This window comes from Hyperoodon ampullatus, assembly GCF_949752795.1.
Source record: "Hyperoodon ampullatus genome assembly, chromosome: 18".
NCBI lineage: Eukaryota > Metazoa > Chordata > Mammalia > Artiodactyla > Ziphiidae > Hyperoodon > Hyperoodon ampullatus.
Window position 1 is genome coordinate 56083474 of NC_136931.1, and position 22362 is coordinate 56105835.

Sequence of the window (22362 nt, forward strand, 5' to 3'; positions counted from 1 at the left end):
TGCCCTAAGTTTTGTCTGTTGTTAGCATTCCATCGGTGGTGGTCTGATGGGACATGGGGATTCCGCGTTTACATCTTCGGACCAGGCGCCATTTGTTCTCTAACCTCCAGCTGTCTTACGGTAGTCAGAAAACTCCCGGCCTCAGCTGGAGGTTCCTGGGCACTATGTGGGCTCAGGAGACTGACTCATTAAACTATTCCGATCCCAACACTCAAAGCCCTGAAGATTGGGACTCCACGATCATACAGGAATGGAATCCTTCCTCCCACCCCATGAACCTCTCTTTTCTTGTCCGTAAAATGGGGACGAGTCCAATTCTCAGCCTTGCACTGAGAAGCAATGAGACGCTGCTAATTTGGCTTCAGAAAATGTTAAATGAATACCCACAACACACCTCAGACTCATTTGTCAGAGGTAAAACTCTTTAATCTCAGAGTGCCCCTCCCAACTCCCGATCCCGACCCCCCACTCTCTCCCCCACACCAGGGCCGGAGAGTGAGGCCCCCTGCCCCCCACCTTGGGTGGACGAGGGCCCTTTAAGGCACCTGTGGGGGTGGGGGGAGAGGGGCGGGAGCTGGTAACGTCCTGGATGCAAGGACGGGTTTGATTGGCAGGCTGTTGTGGGATGGAACCAATGAGAGGGTGTGAGACGCTGGAACAGGATCGGGCCATCCCTGAGGGGGCCAGAGGGACAATTGTCAGGACTTCGGCAAAAGACGACCCCAGCCCCAGTAGTGTAAAGAACGTAAATTTAAGGCCACAGGCCAATCCTGGGCACAGGAAGAGGGTTGGCCGCGCCCCCAGAAGTGGAGCCAATCAGGTGGGGGAACTCAGGAAGGGTGATGGCTCTCTCGGGAGATTGGTCAAGCCCTTTACAGTGTTCGAGCCAATCAAGTGAAGGAGCTGCCCATTCCCTGTGCTGAAGTCGAGGGCCACTACCCAATCCTGGAGCTTGACTGTGCTCTTTCAGGAATGGAGCCAATGCCGTGCGAGCAAAGCCCTTGTTGCTAGGCAGAAAACGACGAAGTTGGCCAACTAGCCACGCCCCGATCGGGGAGCGAGACAATCCCTTAACAGAAAGAATCTGTCGCTGGGCAGAGAGAAAACAGACCCAATCGGGAAACTGGACAGGCTTCGCTCATCCGCGCGGGAGCGGTCGTGGACTGGAAGGGCAGCGGGGGTTGGCAGGGGCTGGTCAATCCTGGTGGCCCGGGAGGCCGGTCCCGGATCTGACTCGGATTGGCGGGCCCCGGGGGCGGGGCAGGGGTGTAGTGTGGGGGGTGGGGCGGACGCCGGGCCGGGAAGCTCCCTGGGCCTCAGTATTTCCGCTTCAGCTTCTGGAAGTCGCTGGTGTTGAGCCGTGGCCGCGGCAGGTCCCCGAAGACCTGAGTGTCCTCGGCCTCCCGCAACACCAGCGCGCGCATGCTCGCCGCGATACGGTCCAGGTCCGGCGAGGAGGGCTGCGGGAACGGCGACACGGACGGGGTCAGAGCCTACACCCTGGGCTCCAGGTCCTCTGCGATGCCTACGGCCAGGAAGGCCCTTCACCCTGTCCTGCTCCATTTAGGGCTCTGCCACCCAACTCAAAACACCACCTCCTCCAAGAGCCTTCCTGCCCCTCTCCTCCCCCCGTTCTCCGCCTCCTATGTGCACACACGGAGGCCTGTCTCACCGCCGTCCTTCCACATAGTAGAAGTGCTGCCTGTCTGCTGACCATCACGGCTGTGTGCACCCAGAGGGTCTCACGTCCAAGGATCCGGGTTCGGGATTCAGTCAGGTTCTAATCAGGCTTCTGCCACCCACTAGTTGTCGACAGGGATTTTACCTCCCTAGGCTTCAGTCTCCCCTCTTAAAACACGGGGCTGACAACAGGCTCTGAGATAATCAGCACAGTGATTGCTAAAGAAGGGTGAACGACCATGTCACCAGCGCCGTAGAGAAAGGAGCTCTCTCCCTGTCAGTCTCCACTGGGGAGGGGTCCTGTCATTCTGCCTGCAGCCCCAGCACCTAGCACTACCTCCCTTAAGGCCCCTGTCACCCTGAGCTGGGCCTGACGCCCAGCAGAATGGGAGAGGCCACGAACAGAAGCTGGACCCGGGCCCTCTCGGAGGCCAGCCCAGGACCCAGCACTCAGGCCTCAAAGGTTCAGTTAATTAACTGTGTTTCCACCAGTGACAAACAAGGACAGCAGCAGCTGATGGACCCTGCTAGTCTGTAAATGAGGACACTGAGAGGTGTCATAGGGAGGGGGAACCATGGGATGCAAGGCCTCCTCCCTGCAAGTCCATAGCTCTTTTCCAAAAGTAAGCTAGCTTCCAATCCCAGCGCTGCCCCTTACGGGCTGAGTCTCAGGAAGTCATGTGTATTCTCAGTGCCTCAGTTTCCCCTCTGCTTCAGGGAGCTTTAGTGATGGGAGATAAGGACCCACCCAGGCCGGCCCAGGAACTCCATGTGTAGGACAGTGTGGGAGGGAGGAACAGAGGACAAGGGAGGTGGCACAAACTCCAGGAGGGGCCGGGAATACGCGGGGTGGGGGTGGAAGGTGACCTGACCCCTCTGAGCCTCAGTTTCCCCATCTGGAGGGGATACTAAAATACTTGTGCCCTGCGCAAACCACGTATTCTATAAACGGAGCTGTTCCTGGAAAGGAGAGGCTGCTTTCTCTACAAGGCACTGGGGCGCATTACAAGGCTGTGAGAGTTAAAACTGCAGGGCTCTAGCCCAAGAGCCAGCCTTATGAGTAGGAGGGGCGGATCAGTCCTGAGAAACGTGGCATCCACGCCCGAGGGCTTCCTGGAGGAGACAGCTCTGAGCCCTTCCTGACACCCTCCTCCCCACCTCCCATTTGCCCCTCACCGGCCCGTTCTCCTCATCAGATGACCGAGCTTCTGTCCTCTTCTCCTTGAAGGCCCAGACGGGCACGGACACGGGCAGGGACTTGGCGTACTGCTGTGTGGGCAGGGCTGAGGCCGGGGGCACTGAGTAGCCTGGGGGCCCAGCGGGGGTCTCCTCGGTCAGGCTGCCATCTGAGAGAGAAGGTGGACTTCAGCCTCTGTCTTCAGCTGCCTTCCTCCCAGCTCCCCACCCCCCTATCCAGGGATGGGGACAGCCTGTGACACTCACCATCCGTGCTCTCAGGGTCTGACTCGCAGAAGGGGGGCAGGTCCTGGAGCGTGGTATCCTCATCCATCACAAAGAGTCCTGTGGATGGCATTAGAGGCCCGGGCCAGTTGAGTCCCACTGGACTCCATGCGCTCTAGACTCCGGCCACTGCCACCGCCTCTCCGTTCCCTGCACTGGCCAGGCCCTTGCAAGCCTCGGGGCTTCTGGAATAATTATTCCCTCTGCCACGAACACCTTTCCCCTGGTTTTCTGACTGGCCTTCAGCAGAAATAAATCCAGTTTCTCTCTATCGGGTACATCCCCAGGTGAAAGCAACTGGCTGGACAAACATGAAATCTGTAAGATCTGTTTGGGATGAACTGACTCAAAATACAGGCTGAGAGAAATATGAGATGATTATGATCCCTGTTTGACAAATGGGGACCCGGAGGCACAGAGAGATTAACTCACTTGCGCTTAGTCCCAAATCTAGTAAGTGGTGTCATCAGGATTTGAACCCAGGTCACCTGGCTCCAGAGTCTGTGCCCTTAACCCTATGAGGTTTTCTCCAGCAACAGTGAGGAAGTCAGCCGTTGGTAGTAACAGTAACAAATGAGTAACTACTTATTGAGTCCCCCACCCACCCACTGCCAGAGAACTCCTACTCACTCTTCAAAGCCCTAATGTTACAATGCAGTCTCTGGGAAGCATCCAACCTCCACATTTCCCCCAATGCAGCCAGTTGCTTCTTCAGCTGTTGCTTGTACCCCTGACTCCTCTTTAACTCCTGTCTTTGCTCTCACAGGCATTAGGCACCCCAGATTTGGAAACAAGTTCTGTTCTACTCATGCTCCCAGCTCAGGAGGCTCCCTCCCCCGCCATGGGCTCCACAGGGCACTGCTTCATGTCAGGACTCCAATTCCTTGGCCAGAACCAGAGTCCCTAGAGAAAAGACCCCAAGTTGGCTTTCTCTGTGCCCAGCATCTCCCAGCACAGAGCTGGCTCCCAGACATGACGGAAGGAAACTGAAGCTCAGAGAAGAGAAATGACTCGCTCAAGGTCACACAGTGAGTCACAGGCAAGCCTGCAGCTTCCATGAACATTAGGGCTCAGAGAGAAGCAAGCTGTATCCCTCCAGAAAAACCCACTGAGGAGGCAACTTACCAAGAACCACCCTGGCCCCGGCCCCTGCCCTTCTCACCTCCGTTATCGCTGACGCCCAGCCGCTCCCCAGAGGTCTCTGTCTCGGTTGGCTCGTCCTCATCCTCCTCATCTTCCTCCCTGGCCAGGGTAGGCCGGGGTGGGCTCCGTGCAGGGCTGGGCAGCTGAGGTGCTGGTGGGGGTACGGGGGGCCGGGCGGCGGCGGCAGCCCGGTGGGCCAGGGCGATGTCGTGGAGGCAGCGGCGGGCAGCCTCGGCCAGGGCCCCTCGACCGTGGGCTGCATAGGCGCAGGGGCCCGGGCGGGGGGGCGGGGGGGGCGCAGCCGTCAGCAGCACCAGCTCCGTCCCCGTCCGGGCCCGGAAGCGCTCGGCAGCCCCCACCACGGCCTCCCACAGCTCCTCGGGGCGCCCCGACGCCATCCACGCCCTGCGGGGCAGAGCACGACACAGTGGGCTGAGGCTTCGCTGACTTCGCCGTCCACACTCAGCCCCGTGTGGCCGCCAGTCCCTGGACTCCACCCTCACCCCTCCTCTCCACCTGATCGCAGCTGAGCTCCGCATCTTCCCCCCAGCCCCATCCCTCGTCCCCACAGCCCCGCTCTCTCCTCTTGGCCCTGCCCTGTCCAACACGGAAGCCATCAGCTACACGTGACTAGGGAGCACTTGAGATGTAACTGATCCAAAGTGAGAGGTGCCACGAGTGTGAAATCCACACGGGGTTTTCAAGACTTAGCACAAAAAGGTAGGATGTAAGATATCTCATGAGCAATCTGAAGTTGATTAAATGTTGAAATGATCACATTTATTTATGCTGGCTAAATAAAATATAGGGTGAAAGTGAATTTCATCTGTTTTCTTTCCACTTTTTTAATGTGGCTCATACAAGATTTGAAATTATACAGGTGGCTCAGATCATATTTCTGATGGATGGTGCTGCCCTGGACCACTGCCGCAGCCTCTGGCCCAGCTGGCACACAGCCCCCCAGGGGGTCCTTCTACCCCTTGGAGCTGCCTCTGCTCCTCCCCCACATCCCCAGGCCAAGGTCACGGCCCCTTAGCCCGGCGCTGGAGGGCCCGCCCCGGCCTCAGATCCTCACACGCTCCTTCTGTCAAGGCGGACCCCCTCTACCTGGACTGCTTGTCCTCCATGTACTTGTCACTCCTGCACTCACCCGGAGCTCAGGTTGGCCCCTCCCCACCTGTGGGCTCCCACAATATCTGAGTGACCCCCGTTCTAGCACATATCCCTTTGGGGAGCACTGCCCGGATCCACATCCATTTCCCCAGCCAGTGTGGGCGTCAGATTCATCTCTGAGACACCAGCCTTGCCCAGCACATGGTAGGTCTCAGAGAGCGGGGGTTGAGCAGAAAATGGGGTGCCGGCTGTCCTCTGCCCACAAAGCTCTTGCACTTCCTATAAGACTGTTCCGGCAGGTCGTCTGGAAGTCTTCCCTGACCCGCAGGATGGATCAGATGCCTTCCCTAGACCCACAATGCCCTGGGCTACCTCCACTATAGCTCATGTCACACGAGCTTGTGACAGCTGTACCTCTGGCTGCCTCCTCCATCAGAATATGAGCAACCCGAGGTCAGTGATCCGTGGCCGCAGGACAGGTCAGCCCTAAGCAGACAATCTGCTTGGATGCATCTCCTTACAAGGTGAGAAGAACAAGGGACAAGGGGCCTGGCTTCCTGCCCTGACTGCTGTGTGACCTTGCACCACTGAATGGCCTTCTCTGTGCCTGTCTTCTCCCTGTAAACCAGTGGTTGAGCTAGGCCTGCTGGGCCGCTGAGGAGCCTCCGCAGAGAGGCAGCAAGCTCCCCGTCACTGGGGGGATTCAAGCAGGGCTGTGATCTAGCCCTCCAGGGTCGTAGAAGTTTGATTTCAATTCGCAGGCCCTTTGTGACTCAAGATCATAGAAGCCAGTGTTTGCTAAGCACCTACTCTGTGCAGGGACTCTGCCCCTGTCATCTCCCCTCCTACCTGACCCACAAAGGTGGGAGCTGTTCCCTTACATATGAGACAGTTGAAGCTCACCGAGTACAAAGCCCTTGCAGTGAGGCACAACCAGTACCAGTCCTGACAGACCCTGAATCAAGTTTATACCACACCTCCCACAGGCTAGGCAGGGACCCGAGTGTGTCATCAACAATCTCATTCCACCCTCCCACCACCCCTATGAGGGAGGAGCTATGATCACCCCACTTTACAGTTGCAAATGGAGGCCCGGGGAGATTCAATATCTTGCCCGGGGTCATTTAGCTACAGAGATGGACAGCTGGGACCTGGATCTGGCAACCTGTTCTTAATCCCAAAGGCCATCCTGCCTACCTTATGAGGAAAGATTTATGATCTCCTAGTCCAGATGGGAAAAGTGAGGCTCAGAGAGCTTAAGGCACTGGCCAGAAGGCACACAGCTAGAAAGGGCAGAAGTGGGGTGAAACTGCTGTCTGCCTGACTCCAAATCCCAACAGCACTGGGAGCTGCACAGGGTCTCACAGCCACTCCTTGGGTCATCCCCATCTGATGGAGGAAACTGAGGCTCAGGGCAGGGAAATGACTGGTCCAATGTCACAAAGCCTTGTAGTGCTAGGCCAGGGGGCTCTCACTCCCTTGGGAAACCAAGATTCAACTCCTCTCTTAGACGACATCTCTAAGAGTAGATCAAACTCCTATAGCTTAGAATAGCTGAAAAGAGTGAAGTGGGAGTGAGTGGGTCATGAGGGTCCCACACACCTCAAAGAGGAGAAGGGTCATTCACACAGACCTCTCTGCCAAGGCTTGGGAGCTCTCTGGCGTCGGTTACCCAACAGGAGAGTTGCCAAGACCAACAGGAGAGTAGCCAAGCCAAGTACCCCACATGAGAGTCTCCCACCCCTTCAGCTTCCGGAGGAAGTTCTGTATCTTCCAAGGAGCTTAGAGATGGAAGATCCTCCCTCCCCCCAAATGGAGGTGTTTAAGATTAGGGAGAGAGGGAGGTAAGACCTGTCCTCCACAGGAGGAGAAAGGGACAGGTAAGGTGATTGGCCTTTTAGGATGAGGTGAGATGTAGTGAGGAAAGTGACTCCAGGAAGAGATGAGGAAAGAGGAAAAGCCCCCCAAGGAATGAGGGATGCTAGCAAAGTCCCCTCCAACCACCTGTCAAATTGGAAGTAAACCCCTCCCCCGCCCCAAGGTGGGAGGAACTCAAGGATGCACCCAGTGGCCGGGGGCAGGTGAATGTCTGGGGTCTTTCTCTACCGCTCAGAGTCCCCACTTCGCCCGGGGGTCCAGGGAAAGACCCACTTCTCTAGGAAGAAAACAGGAAAGCCCGCCCAGGTGGGGGCCAGGACCGGAAGTCCCGCCTTTGGACGAGTGAGGGGCGCCCCGAGGCCCCACCGAGTAACCCCCCGACCCTGTGGACATGGTCCACGGCCAAAGTAAAGATCCTAGTGGGTCTAGAGACCGGAGGATAAGGCTGTCTAAGCGTTGCCGCGGGTCAGACACGACGGTTCCCGCGGGCGACACCTTTCCAGCGCTCAGCGTAGGGTCACTGGGCGATTTCTGCCCTCTGATCTACGCTGGCTATACCCCTCCCGCGAGCGGCTCGCCCTCCCAGCGCCCCTCTCCTCCGGACGGCCAAATTCTCCCCACACCGCGGTTCACAACGCCGCCTCCACTCACGTGCCCGTAGCCAGCATGGCCGGCCCGGCACCGTCGCCGCCCTCAAAAGACATGGCGGCGCCTTGCGCCACTTCCGCTTGGTTGGCCCACCTCCACTCTGCACACTCCGCCTCCCTTATCCCGGCCGCCCGAGACTAACATGGCGGCCACGGGGGCTTCGCCGGATCACAGTGGGGCAATGGCGACGGCAGGGTGCCCATAAGAAAGATGGTGAAAGAAAAGCTTCAGCTTGCTCGGAAACATTTCCCCAAGAAATATGGGGAAAATGCACACGCACACTCAGGACCACAGTATACTAATGCAAGCGACCTAACGTCCCTCCCCCATAATAATCTCTTCCACAGAACTGGTGGAAAGCAGGGCCCTTTAATGACATGGCAACCAGCCTGGCATCATTTGCCCATAAGGTATATATGGGCTCTCTCTCCAGCCTGTCTCCTCAGCACCAAGGCTGGCAAAGATCCAACATGGCATCCTTTCTTGCTTCGGTTTGCCCAGCTTCAATATGGCGGCTCAGAACGCTTTCTCTCGACGGTGACTCAGGAATTCTTCTGGGACCGCTTCGTCCCCGGGGATACTGACGGCTTCATCCCGTTAACCCGAGTCCTTCGGGGCCCCGTGTGATGTATAGCTCCTCTCACCTTTTTCTTTAACCGTTTCTCTCTTCCAGGACCTTGCTTTCGCGCCCCGCAGAGAGATGGGACTGCCCCTCATTAACATGGCCGCAGCTGACCGGCCTTCTCCGTGCCCTCGAGCAAAATGGCATCTCTTTGGCTTCGATGCCAGTACACAATATGGAGAAAGGAGTTGGCCTTTCCGAGCCAGTTTGAGCGAGGGGGTGGAGCTCCTGGTCCCGCCCCCTTGTTTACGTCTCCGTTAGGACTGTTTTACTGCGCCTGCGCACTGGCCGCTCCACCTTTAGCGTCTGTGACGTGACTTGAAACCTCGTGGTTCAAGTTTAACCACCCCATTCTGAAAAATGGTTACACCCATTCCTATTCTAGAACAGATGGGGACGCCACCACTGTCTGAGCTTGAGGGGAGTCTCCTGCCCGGATGTGACAGCACGCTGACCCGGAAAAGGAGGGAGCCGGGGCAGTGAGGTCTCGGCCGCGGCTATGGAGGGCGCCGGTTACAGGGTAAGCACTGAAGACGCATTCTTTTGCTTCCGTCTATGCGAAACGCCGCCCTCCGGTGGTCTGCTTCTTTCTCAGGCCTTGCAGGGACTCTGGGAGCCCAGCACCTCCTTAACAAGCACACCATTCCCTTAATAAACACGCTGTCACCCTTCCTTCCACTGCCCTAGGGAGACCCATATCACTTAGCCCCGCCTCCTGGGCCTCGCCCAGTTTGGAATGCACTCCCCCTTTCTCCCCTCCCCATCCTCCGGAGTGCCAGAGAAGCCTGGCGCTATACAGGCTTCACTCCGGGCCCCATCCGCTAGATACATGTACCCCGGGCCCCGCCCGCTGGTGAATAGCTCCTCCCCCGGGTCTGCTCCCATTGGCTCTCTTTTGAGCCCCGCCCCCTTGCGTGTCTTCCCACGCTTGGGCCCCGCCCCTCAATGGTTCCCGTTCCTAGGTGGTATTTGAGAAAGGAGGCGTGTACCTGCACACCAGTGCCAAGAAGCACCAAGACCCGGACTCCCTCATCGCCGGCATCATCCGTGTTGTGGAGAAGGTAGGCCGGGAGAGAGCAGGGCTCGGGCAGGCCTAGAGCGGGAGGGAGGCGGCGTCTGTAGGAGTGTAGTGTGAAGGTCAGCAACGGGAGGTTAGGAAGGAGAGGTGGATTTCTAAGGCTGAGGGTCCAGAACTGGGAGGAAGTTTGGAAATATGGTTTGGGGAGTTTGGAGGAAAGCACCCCCAACCCCTCTTTTTTTCCCTCAGGACAATGACGTCCTCCTGCACTGGGCTCCTGTAGAGGAGGCTGGAGATTCCACCCAAATCTTCTTCTCCAAGAAGGTAGGCTACCCTTGCTTCCCCTTTCTCCACTTGCTTTTTTCCTAGGTCGGGGCAGTGGAAAGCATTTGAAGGACTTGAATACAATTCCAGACCTACCCTAGGAGCATGTGTGGTCCTGGTTGGGACCTAAGTTCTCTCTGTCCCTCACTTTCGTCTCCTCTGTGAAATGGGGCTGAAGATGCCCATTCATGGAAAGAAAGTAGACACTATGAGATTTGTGGCCATGGGGGTAGCTGCCTGCCTCCTCACCCCCTTTGCTTCTTGGGAGAGCTCTGCCAGGGTGCAAGAGGACAACTCAGCCTGTGGATTCAGGTTCCACGGGCTCTCAGCCCATAAGGACTTGACGGAGTGTGGCATTTTCTCTTGGGCAGTCCTGCCATCATGTCCAGAGAGGGAACAAGACCCGACAGAGGCTACTCATCCACTTCGCCAGGATTCCTTCCTTCCCTGGGTACAAGACCTCGCCCTTCTCATTTCCAGATGTCTCCTTGTCAGGCCCTTGTGCTGGATGGTGCTGGGACCCAGAGATGAATCCAGCCCAGACACTGCCTAAGTCCTCCCTCACCCCTCATTCTGTTTTTGAGAAATTGAGGCACGATGAGAGGAAGCCTCATTCTCTCATCCTCTTCTGAGGTCAGAAAAGCTAGGAAGTACTGGAACTTGGATTTGAACCCAGACATACTGATTCCAGAGCATGTCTCTTTCTGGAGAGCAGACATTTGGGCTGGGATTCTTAAAGATGAGAAGCAGGCAAGAATATATTTCAGCGGGGACTTCCCTGGTGGTCTAGTGGTTAAGACTCTGCGCTTCTACTGCATGGGGCACGGGTTCGATCCCTGGTTGGGGAACTAAGATCCCACATGCCACGCAGCACGGCCAAAAACCCCCCCCAAAACCGAAAGCATATATTTCAGGGACAGCAGAAAGAAGGGTGTTTCAGGGCACAACGGAATGTGGGATGTCTCTGTAGAGGGTTTTGCTGGAAAGATGGTTGGGCCTGAAATGCCAGGCTGCGAAGCTTGGACCCTGTCCTGGGGGCCAAGGTGAGCCTTGGGAGGGGAAAGGTATGGGTATGGAAAGCCCCATCTGGGGGGTCATGTGGGAGATGGATGGAAGGACCAAATGGAGGGAGATTGGGGGCTGGGAGGTCGGGGAGGAGGCCAGTGTGACGGGCCAGGAAGAGAGGAGGAAGCCTCAGCTAGGGCCATGGGGTTTCGAATGGAGATTCCAGAGCCTCCCCTATGGAAGGTAAAGCAGCAGCAGCCAGGATTTTGCATTTTCACCAGCCTCACAGGCAGTCTGAGCGCCTTTCTTGAGAACATTGCTGTTCTCCTTGGCACTCTTATTTTCATATAACAGAAACCCACTGAGACGGGCATCAGTGGGAAGGACACCTATGAACTCAGGATACATTCAGCTCCAAGGAACGTAAAACTGAGCTGACAACACAGTGAGCAAACAAGTTTTTTTCTTTCACCTCACAAGGCTCCAAAAGGTATGAGGCTGCTGTCCTTGGTTAGTGACATCAAGACCTGGATTGCTGAGAACCTACTGTGCTTGCTCTAGTGGTGTTTAAATGACCACTTCAGCTGCAGCCATTGCATCTTCCTTTTAAGGCAGGAAAAAGGGGCCAGCAGGGTACCAATCATATCTGTCCTTTTTATCAGGAAAAACGAGATTTCCCAGAAACCTTCACATCAGTTAAGAGTTGCATTTGGTTGTACACGATAGAAACAGGAATACCAGTGACCTGAACAAGATAACAGCTCATTTCTCTCTTTTTACAAAGCCCAGAAGTCAGCAGTATAGGTTCGTATGTTATCAATGACTCAGCTTCCTTCCAACTTTGCTCTGTAATCTTCAGCATGTGGCATCCATTCTCAACATGTGGCATCTGTCCTTAAGGCTGCCTTCTGGTCCAGAAGGGCTGCTGGAGCTCCAGCCTTTTTAACTGTTTTTGTTCACTCTACGTGTGTATCTCAGGTTGGCAAAAGAGCTCTGCTCATCATGATTACTCAAGGAAGCATGCTGCTAGAGCAGCCAGCATCTTAAAGGTCTCATTCCTTGTGGCAGAGGGAAAGAGATCTCTAGAAGTCTTTCCCTGGCAGTTAAACAGTCCATCTTGGAAGTGATATATCCCAGCCCTTTGGCCAGAACAAGTTGCATGTCTCTACTCAGCCAGTAGAGTTCAGTGAGCTGTAATCCTACTGTATGCCCGAGGGGCGGAGAGCTGCAAATATTTGACAAACAACACTACTAATTATCATTATTTTGTGTAAACACTGGCAAAATTATCAAATTCTTCATGTCACAAAACAGGGAGGGCACAGATGGCTTTGCCAGGGGCTGGTTTGGCAGCTTGTGGACAGGTGTCCCTGCCATTCCTTGGCCTTCCTTTCGTGGCCCTGGTTGGCTGCCACAGTTCCAAACACCATGTCCTCCCGTGACAGCACATAGAGGCTAACCTGAATAGGGTGTTCACTCCTGTAGGTGCCTTTTTATCAGGAATTCCCTTCTTCAAACTCCCCGCTTCCACTGGCCAGAGTTGTACCCTCAGCTTCCACTGGCCAGAGTTGGGTCCCTAGGCCATTCAGAAGTGCAGGGAAGGCTGGGAAAGTGGGTATTGGGATATTTCAGCTTCTGTTGTGGGAGTGGCTTGTAAGTCTGGAATATCCAGCAGAAATGGCTGTTGGGTAGACCCACAGTCTGAGTCCTTCTAATCATGCAGAGTTTTACTGCAGGAGTCACAAAACACTCTAGTTACTTTAAGTAGCAAGGGGTTAAATGCAAAGACGTGGAGGCTTACAGAATTTTTACAAAAGCTAGAGGAATAGGACTGACACTGCAGAACTGACCTGCCAGGGGAACTGCGATCCAGTGAGGGCAGGGCTGTAGGGAATGGGACTGTCATTGGAGTTGTCAAATTCAAGAATACTAACATCAGAGCTGCTAATCGGCCCCACTGCTGCCCCAGTTACCGCTCTGTGTGCAGGGAGATGAAGACAGAGATAAGACTCCTCCTTTTTCCTTGTCAGCCAAACACCAGCCAGAGTGGCAGGAAGTTGCCCTTATCTAATTTCCACTTTGTAGATCTGAGTGCATCTGATTGGTAGGCTCTTGTGCCTGGAACGCAACTTCAGGGGAGCCTGGGAAATGTTTTACCTTTCTAGCCTTTCCCATAGAGGAAGAAGACACATGAGATGTGAATTCTCTCACAGTTGCTGCAATCCTCACACATTTTGTCCCCTCCCTGCCCTCCTCCATGGCTCATGGCCAGCATCATCGGCTTTTACTGCACTCTGGCCCTCAGCATGGCCCTGCTCTGCATGGTTTCCCTGAATCTGCCCAACAGGCCCCTGGGCTCATGTCAATAAAAGCAGCCACCAGCTGGCCCCATGCTGAGCACTTCATGTTATTTTCATAACACAGTACGAGCCAGCTATTTTTTTCTTTTATTCAGATAGAATGCACTTACCATCAGACTCAAAAAAATTCAAGCTTTATGAAAACTTAAAATTGTCAAAGTGCATCATTCAGTGGTTTTTAGTATTCACACACGTTTGCAACCATCCCCACCGTGTAATTCCAGAACATTTTATCGTCCCTGAAGAAACCCTGTACCTGTACTCCCCTCCTCCAGCTCCTGGCAACCACTAATCTGCTTTCTGTCTCCATAAATTTGCCTATTCTGGATATTTCATATAATGGAATCATACTCTATGTGGTTCTTTGTGACTGGCTTCTTTTATTTAGGTTGCTTTCAAGGTTCATCCGTATTGTAGCATCTATCAGAACGTCCTTCCTTTTTATTGCTGAATAAAATTCTATTGTATGGATCTACCCATTTTGTTAATTCATCAGTTTGATGGATGGTGAGTTGTTTCCACTTCTTGGCAGTCACGAATAATGCTGCTGTGAACATTCACATGTCGGTTTTTGTGTGGGTGTTCATGTTTATTTCTCTGGGGTGTATACCTAGGAGTGGAATTGCCGGGTCATATGGTAATTCCACGTTTAACCTTCTGAGGACCTGCCAGACTGTTTTCTACAGTGGCTGCACCATCTTACAATCCTACCAGCAGTGTAAGAGGTTCCAGTTTCTCCACATCCTCACCAACACTTGCTATTGCCTGTCTTTTTTTATTCTAGCCATTTTAGTGGGTGTGAAGTGGTATCTGATTGTGGTCCTGATTTGAGTTACTCTAGTAACTCCTACCTACTTATTTTAAGCACAGCGACCTCTGGCAGTCTGACTGCAAAGCACCCCAACCCCTGCCTAGCTGTCTGCTTTCCATGTGGGGGTGCTTTGGTTAGAGCCACCGTGAGACTTGGCTTCAAGTCCTGGCTCATTGCCTGGCTGCACTGGGTGACCGACCCTGAGAGCAAGTGCTGTGCCCTCTTTGTGCCTCAGTTTCCCTCTTTGTTCAATGGGGCTACCTCCCAGGGTGGCCTCGAGGCTCAGATCTGGAAACTCTGAATCCACAGTCCCTCAGTCTCTTTTCCTGTCTTCCCCCAAGGACACCAGTGGGGGAGACTCCTGCACCTCTGAGGAGGAACCAACCTTTGACCCCGGCTATGAACCCGACTGGGCCGTCATCAGCACCGTGCGGCCACGGCACCGCCACTCAGAGCCCACGAGAGGTAGACTAAGCTGGTGCCCCTGGGGGGGCAGGCGGAGACACGACTTACCCTCAGTGGTCATGGCTCCGTGGGCTGTGCTGCTCACAGTCAAGATGGCCGCCCACACTGGCGTCCAGTCCCAGGAGAGTGGGTGGGGGGTGCAGGGCGGTCCCCAGCCCAGGTCCAGCGTGGCCGGCGTCTCTGGGGTTTGCAGCCTTGCTCATCAGGCTGGGCTCCCTGATTGGCTGTGGGCACCTCCACGTAAGTCCTGCCCATGGAATTTTCCAGGCTGTGGCGGTGACGGTTGCAGGGTGACAGGGTAATTCGGGCCATCCTGGAGTCGCACAGGGTGCTGGGGGCACCAGAGGCGGTGTCTAACCCCCTAGGGGGCAGAGAAGTCTTCCAGGAAGAGGTGGTGCCACAGCCTAGCTCTGAAGGATGCTTGAGAGTTTTCTCTCCCCGCAGAGAGAGCAGCGGGGGCAAGACCACAGGTGTGGGGCACTGGGTGTGTTTAGGAAACCACAGCCTTTTTGCTGTGGCTTGAGAGGGGTCTAGAGTGAAGAGAGGGTGGGAGGTGAGACAGGCAGGGTTGTGGGGGGCAGGGGACAGACGTGGGGAGCCTGGGGAGATTTGGGGGCAGGCACCCGTCCCCCAGGCTCCCCTCCAGTTTTACTGGGCTCCTTTCCCAGAGGGCCTGGGGCTGGCTCGCAGTGGGCTCTCAGGAGATGCCTGAGCCGCCTCTGGCTTCACACGCCCCCGCCCCCCGCCCGCCCGCTCCCGACGCTGCTGTCCCCCTAGGTGCAGAGCCCAGCTCCCCCCGGGGCTCCTGGGCCTTCTCCGTGAGTCTGGGGGAGCTCAAGTCCATCCGCCGTTCCAAGCCGGGCCTCAGCTGGGCATACCTGGTCCTGGTCACGCAGGCCGGAGGCTCCCTGCCCGCCCTGCACTTCCACCGCGGGGGCACCCGCGCCCTGCTCCGTGTCCTCAGCCGTTACCTGCTGTTGGCCAGGTGAGCCTTGTCCCAGGCCCCACCCCTCCAGGGCTGCAGCCTGACTCCCTCAGGGCTGAGAAAGTAATACAACCCAGACTGATTTAAAGGCAGGAAAAAGAGACTCGAGTGGCGCGTGTAACTGCAAAATCAAAGGGCAGTTTGACATCAGGTGGGACCCGGGTCCCAGAATGCAGAAAGAGTTGCTCTTTTTGTTTCTGAGTTTGCTGTCATTCTCTGGGGGCCCCGGTGGGTAGAAAGCACCTCTTTCTCACTTTCCAGCGGCATCTTGGGGCTGCTTCTCATTGGCCTCTCCCTGAGTCAGTCACCCTGGTCAGGGAGGTGGAAGGCCCTCATTGACCAGCCCTGGGGTCTGTGCCATCCCTGGGGTCCAGCTGGGGTCTCAGGCCTGAGATGAGGGATTCCCCAAGGGCAGTCGGGACACTGAGAAAAAAAAAAAAAAAGCGGGGCGCCCTGCCTGTGTGTCACCCAGATGCCCTGCCCGCAGCTCCCCGCAGGACTCCCGCCTCTACCTTGTCTTCCCCCATGACTCCTCGGCCCTCTCCAACTCCTTCCACCACCTCCAGCTCTTTGACCAGGACAGCTCCAACGTGGTGTCTGTGAGTCCCCAGCGCCAGGCTGGCCGGTGTGGGCAGGGAAGGGCGGGCCGTGCAGGCCAGGCAGGGAGGGTGGACGGTGACCGCCCCTTGGCCCTGTCCCCAGCGCTTCTTCCAGGACCCCTACTCCACCACCTTCAGCAGCTTCTCCCGTGTGACCAACTTCTTCCGGGGAGCCCTGCAGCCTCACCAGGAGGGGGCCTCCCCTGACCTGCCTCCAGCCCCCGATGACGAACCCGAGCCCGGGTTTGAGGTCATTTCCTGTGTGAGTATCAGGGTGGACGCTGCTGCTCTTTGGCTGTCACCATGGGCATGGGACTGCATTTCCCTGGGCCTCTGTTTCCCCAGTGAGATGGGGATAATAACAGCACCGCCCTCATCGGGTTTCATGAGTGACTTGGTGGAAGGTGCTTATAGCCTGTGCACCTGGTGCCTGTTATTACTGGGGGGACTTGCCTGACTTGGGGGGTGACCTTTTCACTGACCCAGCCAAGGAGATGCTTCCCGCCCCAAACGTTCTGTCCGTCCGTGCAGCTTAGAAGGGCTCTGAGCTGACTCGGAGTGGCCCGCGGTGGGCTGGGGAGCGCTGTTGGGCGAGGCGCTGGGCTCACTCGTCCTGTGTCCCCCAGGTGGAGCTAGGGCCGAGGCCGGCTGTGGAGCGGGCGCCTCCGGTCACAGAGGAGGAGTGGGCCCACCGCGTGGGCCCCGAGGGCCGCCTGCAGCAGGTCCCTGAGCTGAAAGCCCGCATCTTCTCCGGGGTGAGGAGCCGAGTGGGTGGGCAGGCCTGGGCAGGGTCGGCGGGCAGCCAAGGGGAGGCCCGTCTGAGCTGCCCTCTGCCCTCCAGGGTCTGAGCCCCAGCCTGCGACGCGAGGCCTGGAAGTTCCTCCTGGGGTACCTGAGCTGGGAGGGCTCAGCCGAGGAGCACAAGGCCCACGTGCGCAAGAAAACGTGAGTGAGACGCCGTGGCTCCTGCCCTGCTGCGCTCCAGCCTCTGGCCTCCTGAGTCGACTGGAGGTTTTTGATCAACAGCATATCCCAGTGGGCGGCCCGGCACCGGCGCGCTATGCGTGCACAGACGGGCCGTCGACCTGAGCACAGCGGGGACAGAGGCAGTGGGCCAGGCCCTGCCCCTGTAGGGCCCATAGCCCATCTCCGATGCCATTTTCATTCTGGCGCCGTGCCGTTTCAGTGGTCACCGCTTTGCAGCGGGCTTCCTAACCCCATGGGGCCACCTCTCGTCGTTCCTCGTATATCTTGTGCCTCTGCCGTGTGTCCCGGTCCCTGCCCCGGTGCTCTCTGTCCAATGGGGGTAACAGACTTTGAACAACAAGAACAAAAAGATCCCACAGGGGTGTTCTGTGTCATGAGAGATGTGGGGGAGGGGAAGCACAGGGGCGGTGACCTAGGCTGAGCCCTGTAGGATGAGAAGGCGGGGGTGTCCCTGCATCTCACCCCTCCCCTCCCCTCAGGGACGAGTATTTCCGCATGAAGCTGCAGTGGAAATCTGTGAGCCCAGAGCAGGAGCGGAGGAACTCACTGCTGCACGGATACCGCAGCCTCATTGGTTGGTGGGGGGCAAGGGTGGGATGGTGAGACCAGAAACAGCTGGGAGGGACCCGAGGGAGCCCCCTGTCTCCCTAAGAGCAGGAGTGAGGCCATCTGTAGGGATGGAGGGGGAGTGAGACGGGGGTGAGCAGGGATGAGTTGCCCTGGGGTCGGGGATGGGGGGAGCACGGGAGGGGAGCCAGGCTCCGTGGGTTCAAATCTACCACCTACTCACTGTGAGATCTTGGCAAGTGATTCTACCTCCTTGGGCCGCAGTCTCCCCATCTGTTGATGGTTTAGTAACTGTCAGCTGCTGGGAGGGTGTGGCGAGCTGGTGAGCGTGAAGCACAGCACCTCACGTGAGAGCGTGCGAGATGGTCTCTGGACGACCCACACCTGCCTAGGTGTGCTGGCGGCCGGCCGGCAGGGACGGGGTGCACCGTTCACGCCTTTGCACTTTGCCCCCTGTCCCCACAGAGAGAGATGTGAGCCGCACCGACAGGACCAACAAATTCTACGAGGGCCCCGAGAACCCGGGGCTGGGGCTGCTGAATGACATCCTCCTTACCTACTGCATGTACCACTTCGACCTTGGTGCGGCTCAGCCCGGGCGAGTTGCTGGGGGCTGGCCTTGCGGGGGGAGCATGCTGCAGGCCTCGGCTGGGCCCTGACCCCGTGTTCCCCCAGGTTACGTCCAGGGCATGAGTGACCTTCTCTCCCCAATCCTCTACGTCACTCAGAACGAGGTGGATGCCTTCTGGTGTTTCTGTGGCTTCATGGAGCTCGTGGTGAGGCTCGGCAGGGCTGGGAGACAGGCCCCCTCAAGAGCTGGGGTCTGGCTCCTCACGTGGCCCTCCCTCCCCCAGCACGGGAACTTTGAGGAGAGTCAGGAGACGATGAAGCGGCAGCTTGGGCAACTCCTGCTCCTCCTGAGGGTGCTGGACCCTCCGCTCTGCGACTTCCTGGGTACGTGTCTCGGCAGGTAGGCAGGGGATGAGGGTGGGCCCACAGACCTTGCTGCAGAGTCTCTGGGAGTGACCACAGACAATGTCCAGTATGTTTGGACGTGGTGCAAGCAAGAGAAACATCCCCACAGAACCCAGAATTGATATGTAAAAGCAGGACTGCGGTTTGGAGCAAAACCTCAACGAATGCAGATGTGGGCCCCCTACCCCTGCCAAACGCGCTCCCGCTGCCTGCTGAGGTGGCTCCTTCGTGTCCTGTCAGACTTGTCAGACGAAGGACCTGGGCGCAGCTCCTCACACTCCTCATCTCCAACCAGCTCTCATCTCCAGTCACCCCTGAGCCGGGATTGGAAACTGGCTCTCTGGGCTGCTGGGGCGGGGACTGCTGCATTTCGGCTTTAAAATTTGACTGCATTGCTTGTTCAGTGTAAAAAATGCAGGGAATTCACGTAAAGAAAAGAAAGTTAAAGTTGCTGTTGCTCATACTATTTTTTTGAACGCAGATAATGACTAATTTATTTATTTATTTTTTATTTTTGGCCGTGTTGGGTCTTCGTTTCTGTGCGAGGGCTTTCTCTAGTTGCAGCAAGCGGGGGCCACTCTTCATCGCTGTGCGCAGCCTCTCACTATCGCGGCCTCTCTTGTTGCAGAGCACAGGCTCCAGACGCGCAGGCTCAGTAGCTGTGGCTCACGGGCCCAGTTGCTCCGCGGCATGTGGGATCTTCCCAGACCAGGGCTCAAACCTGTGTCCCCTGCACTGGCAGGCAGATTCTCAACCACTGAGCCACCAGGAAAGCCCTCGGGGGCTACTCTTCATTGTGGTGCGCGGGCTTCTCATTGCGGTAGCTTCTCTTGTTGCAGAGCACGGGCTCTAGGTGCGCGGGCTTCAGTAGTTGTGGCACGTGGGCTCAGTAGTTGTGGCACGTGGGCTCTAGAGTGCAGGCTCAGTAGTTGTGGTGCACGGGCTTAGTTGCTCCGTGGCATGTGGGATCTTCCTGGACCAGGGCTCGGACCCGTGTCCCCTGCATTGGCAGGCAGGTTCCCAACCACTGAGCTACCAGGGAAGCCCTACATCATCAGTCTTATCGACTACATGGTGTTCTGCCCATCTTAATGATGTATAAGAATAGATTTAACCTGACCTGCTGGACTTTTAGGTTATTTGCAGTTTTTCACCGTGATGAATCTATATTCGTGGATTATTTTTTTAGGTTAAATTCCAAGAAGTGATATTGTATCTAGTGCAGTACATATTTTTACATCTTTTGAAACATTTGTCTCCATCACTGCTTTCCCAGGAAATTCTATCAGCTTACGTTTTTGCTAGCAGTGTACACGAGGGCCAGTTTCCTCCCACCTCCCCCAGCTTTGGATGTTGAATAGATTTTCTTTCCTGAGTGGACTGGTCTTACTGCCTCCCTTCCGCATGAGAGTGGAGACCACGGGGCTAGCTCACCTCATCTGGAGCCTGGAAGGCAGGATGGGAAAGGTTTCTGCTGACACTGAGTGTCCCTGTCCCCGCTCTGAAGCTGTCCCTCCACTTGCGTAGACTGGTGCGGGTTCTTACAGCCAGGGTGACTTCTTAAGAGTCCAGTCTGACCACCGGGCGCCCTGTGAATTGAGCGGGATTGGAGTGGATTTTGAGCTTGCTCTCAGCTGAGGGCCGCCCCTCCCACCGTTGTCCTCCCCTAGACTCCCAGGACTCTGGCTCTCTCTGCTTCTGCTTCCGGTGGCTGCTCATCTGGTTCAAGAGGGAATTCCCCTTCCCGGATGTCCTTCGGCTGTGGGAGGTGAGCCAGCCAGTTGCGGTGGGAGGGCCGAGAAAGAGAAATGGATTGGCTGTACTGCCAGTGGGTGGGGCAGGGAGGTTGGTGGGAGGTGGGCAGGGCGTGGGGCAGACCTGGGTGGGACCTAAGGCAGAGGCTTTGCAGTGACCCCTCCCCTGGGAACCACTAGGTGCTGTGGACGGGGCTCCCTGGCCCCAATCTGCACCTGCTGGTGGCCTGCGCCATCCTGGACATGGAGCGGGACACCCTCATGCTTTCAGGCTTCGGGTCCAATGAGATCCTCAAGGTGAGACCCTGGCTCCCTCCCAGTCCCCTCCCTCTCCCTGCCCATCCTGACCTGTGTGGAGAAGACACATCACCTGGGTGTGAACTCCGTGGAGGCTGGCCCTGCCCCTGTGCCACAGTACCTTTCGGTAGTAGGTACTCAAAATAGGATTGTTGAAAGTATGATTGGCTAAGCTCTGAGCACGGTGGCCAGGAGACGGGGTCTGTCTGTCTCCTACCCCATTATCCCTGGCTCCCTGCAGTGTCCTCACAGAGCATGTGGCCCATGCATGAGTGGGCCACCTGCCCCTGCCCCAGTGCATTAATGTGGGGCGGGGCCGCGGTGGTAGGGCTCGGTGCCCTTTTCCTTCCTTGAATGCTGCGCTGGCAAGCAGCCGGAGAGAACATGACCTCTCCTGATCCCTCAGCTCCACTGTGAGCCCCAAGAGGGCCAGCCCGGTCTGTCTTCCCTCAATTGTACCCCAGCACGAGGCACAGAGTAGGTGCTTGGGCGGTGGTGGCTGGGTGCTTGCAGGCAGGCAGGCCTGATCCACCCCCGCCCGCAGCACATCAACGAGCTGACCATGAAGCTGAGCGTGGAGGACGTGCTGACGCGGGCCGAGGCCCTCTACCTGCAGCTGACCGCCTGCCGGGTGAGTCCCTGACCCCTCCCAATAGCCCCCCCGACCCCCAGCAAACCTCTGACTTCTCGCTCCCTACCCGCCAACCCGCCAGGAGCTGCCCCACAACGTGCAGGAGATCCTAGGCCTGGCGCCCCCCGCAGAGCCCCAGAGCCCCTCGCCACCCGCCTCCCCACTGCCGCTGTCGCCCACCCGCGCCCCACCGGCTCCACCGCCCCCGGCGGACACAGTCCCGCAGCCTGACAGCAGCCTGGAGATCCTGCCAGAGGAGGAGGAGGAGGAGGAGCAATGTGCGGACTCTTAGCCGTGCTGGGCGAGGCGGCCAGCTCAGTACCAGACACTTTATCCAGCTCCTCCCCACGACCCCGCCCCTCCTGGAGGCTGGGGAGGGGAGGTGCAAAGAGGGGCGGGGCTCTCCACCAGGCCTCCCTTCTCTTAGCTGGTTTCTTGAAACTGACACTTTCCTATGTAGTTGGCCTCGAGTAGGTGGAGGGGGGAGGCCACCACTTGGCTTGGCTCTGGATGGAGAGGGGGTGGTGACTCGTGGTCTCCTCTGACCACTCTGCAGAGTCGATGTCTGACCACTGTGACCCTGACCCGGCCAGTGAGGCCTAAGAGGAGGCCCCTTGGGGGTGAGTGGTGGCGGTTTGTGGAGGCAGGGCTCCCTTACCTGCCTGAGTCTGGGGCTTTTGGAGGAGTGAGGATGGGGTGCAGGGGCACATCCCACACATAACCAAGATGGAAGGGCCTGCGGGGCTGCTCCCTCTGGGGCCCTACCTACCAGCTTCTTGTTACGAGAAAAATAAACTCGTGTTTAACCCAGTGTCGGCTGGGCTTTTTGTCACCTGCATAAGGATCCCGCCGTGTCGTGACAGCCGTCGCGGGCACTGTGATTAACGTTCACCAGTGGTGCAAAGTGGTGTCCGTCCTGTACGTCCTACTCCCCCAAACGGAGCCCACGGCCCAGGAAGAAGTGGGACAGCTTCTGGGGCTCCAGGACAGGCGCAGCCCCTTCTACCGCGAGGGCTAATGGTTTTGCTCCCTGCAAACT

General features: G+C 57.1%; 2 protein-coding genes across 8 annotated transcripts; one reads left to right on the forward strand and one right to left on the reverse strand.

Moving 5' to 3' along the window:
* Nucleotides 1-414: 414 nt before the first annotated feature.
* AKT1S1 (AKT1 substrate 1) lies at nucleotides 415-8646 on the reverse strand (the record flags this gene model as incomplete). Of its 2 annotated transcripts, XM_079723468.1 has the most annotated exons (5): nucleotides 415-1460; nucleotides 2857-3026; nucleotides 3124-3201; nucleotides 4304-4689; nucleotides 7927-7979. In XM_079723468.1, 5 exons carry the CDS (start codon nucleotides 7977-7979, stop codon nucleotides 1317-1319), a joined length of 831 nt encoding a protein of 276 aa, XP_079579594.1. In that variant the 3' UTR covers nucleotides 415-1316. The 2 variants fall into 2 exon arrangements, with proteins under 2 accessions (XP_079579594.1, XP_079579595.1); XM_079723469.1 differs by lacking the exons at nucleotides 4304-4689; nucleotides 7927-7979 and adding an exon at nucleotides 8568-8646.
* Nucleotides 8647-9044: 398 nt separating this feature from the next.
* On the forward strand, nucleotides 9045-22133 carry TBC1D17 (TBC1 domain family member 17; the record flags this gene model as incomplete). Of its 6 annotated transcripts, none has more annotated exons than XM_079723690.1 (17): nucleotides 9045-9065; nucleotides 9508-9606; nucleotides 9813-9887; nucleotides 14405-14528; nucleotides 15306-15513; nucleotides 16001-16112; nucleotides 16216-16374; nucleotides 16739-16867; nucleotides 16954-17057; nucleotides 17579-17673; nucleotides 18132-18248; nucleotides 18342-18442; nucleotides 18521-18620; nucleotides 20312-20409; nucleotides 20576-20692; nucleotides 21237-21323; nucleotides 21406-22133. In XM_079723690.1, 17 exons carry the CDS (start codon nucleotides 9045-9047, stop codon nucleotides 21613-21615), a joined length of 1956 nt encoding a protein of 651 aa, XP_079579816.1. In that variant the 3' UTR covers nucleotides 21616-22133. The 6 variants fall into 6 exon arrangements, with proteins under 6 accessions (XP_079579816.1, XP_079579819.1, XP_079579818.1 ...); XM_079723693.1 differs by having other exon boundaries at nucleotides 18342-18439; XM_079723692.1 differs by having other exon boundaries at nucleotides 16001-16106.
* Between the last annotated feature and the right edge of the window lie 229 nt (nucleotides 22134-22362).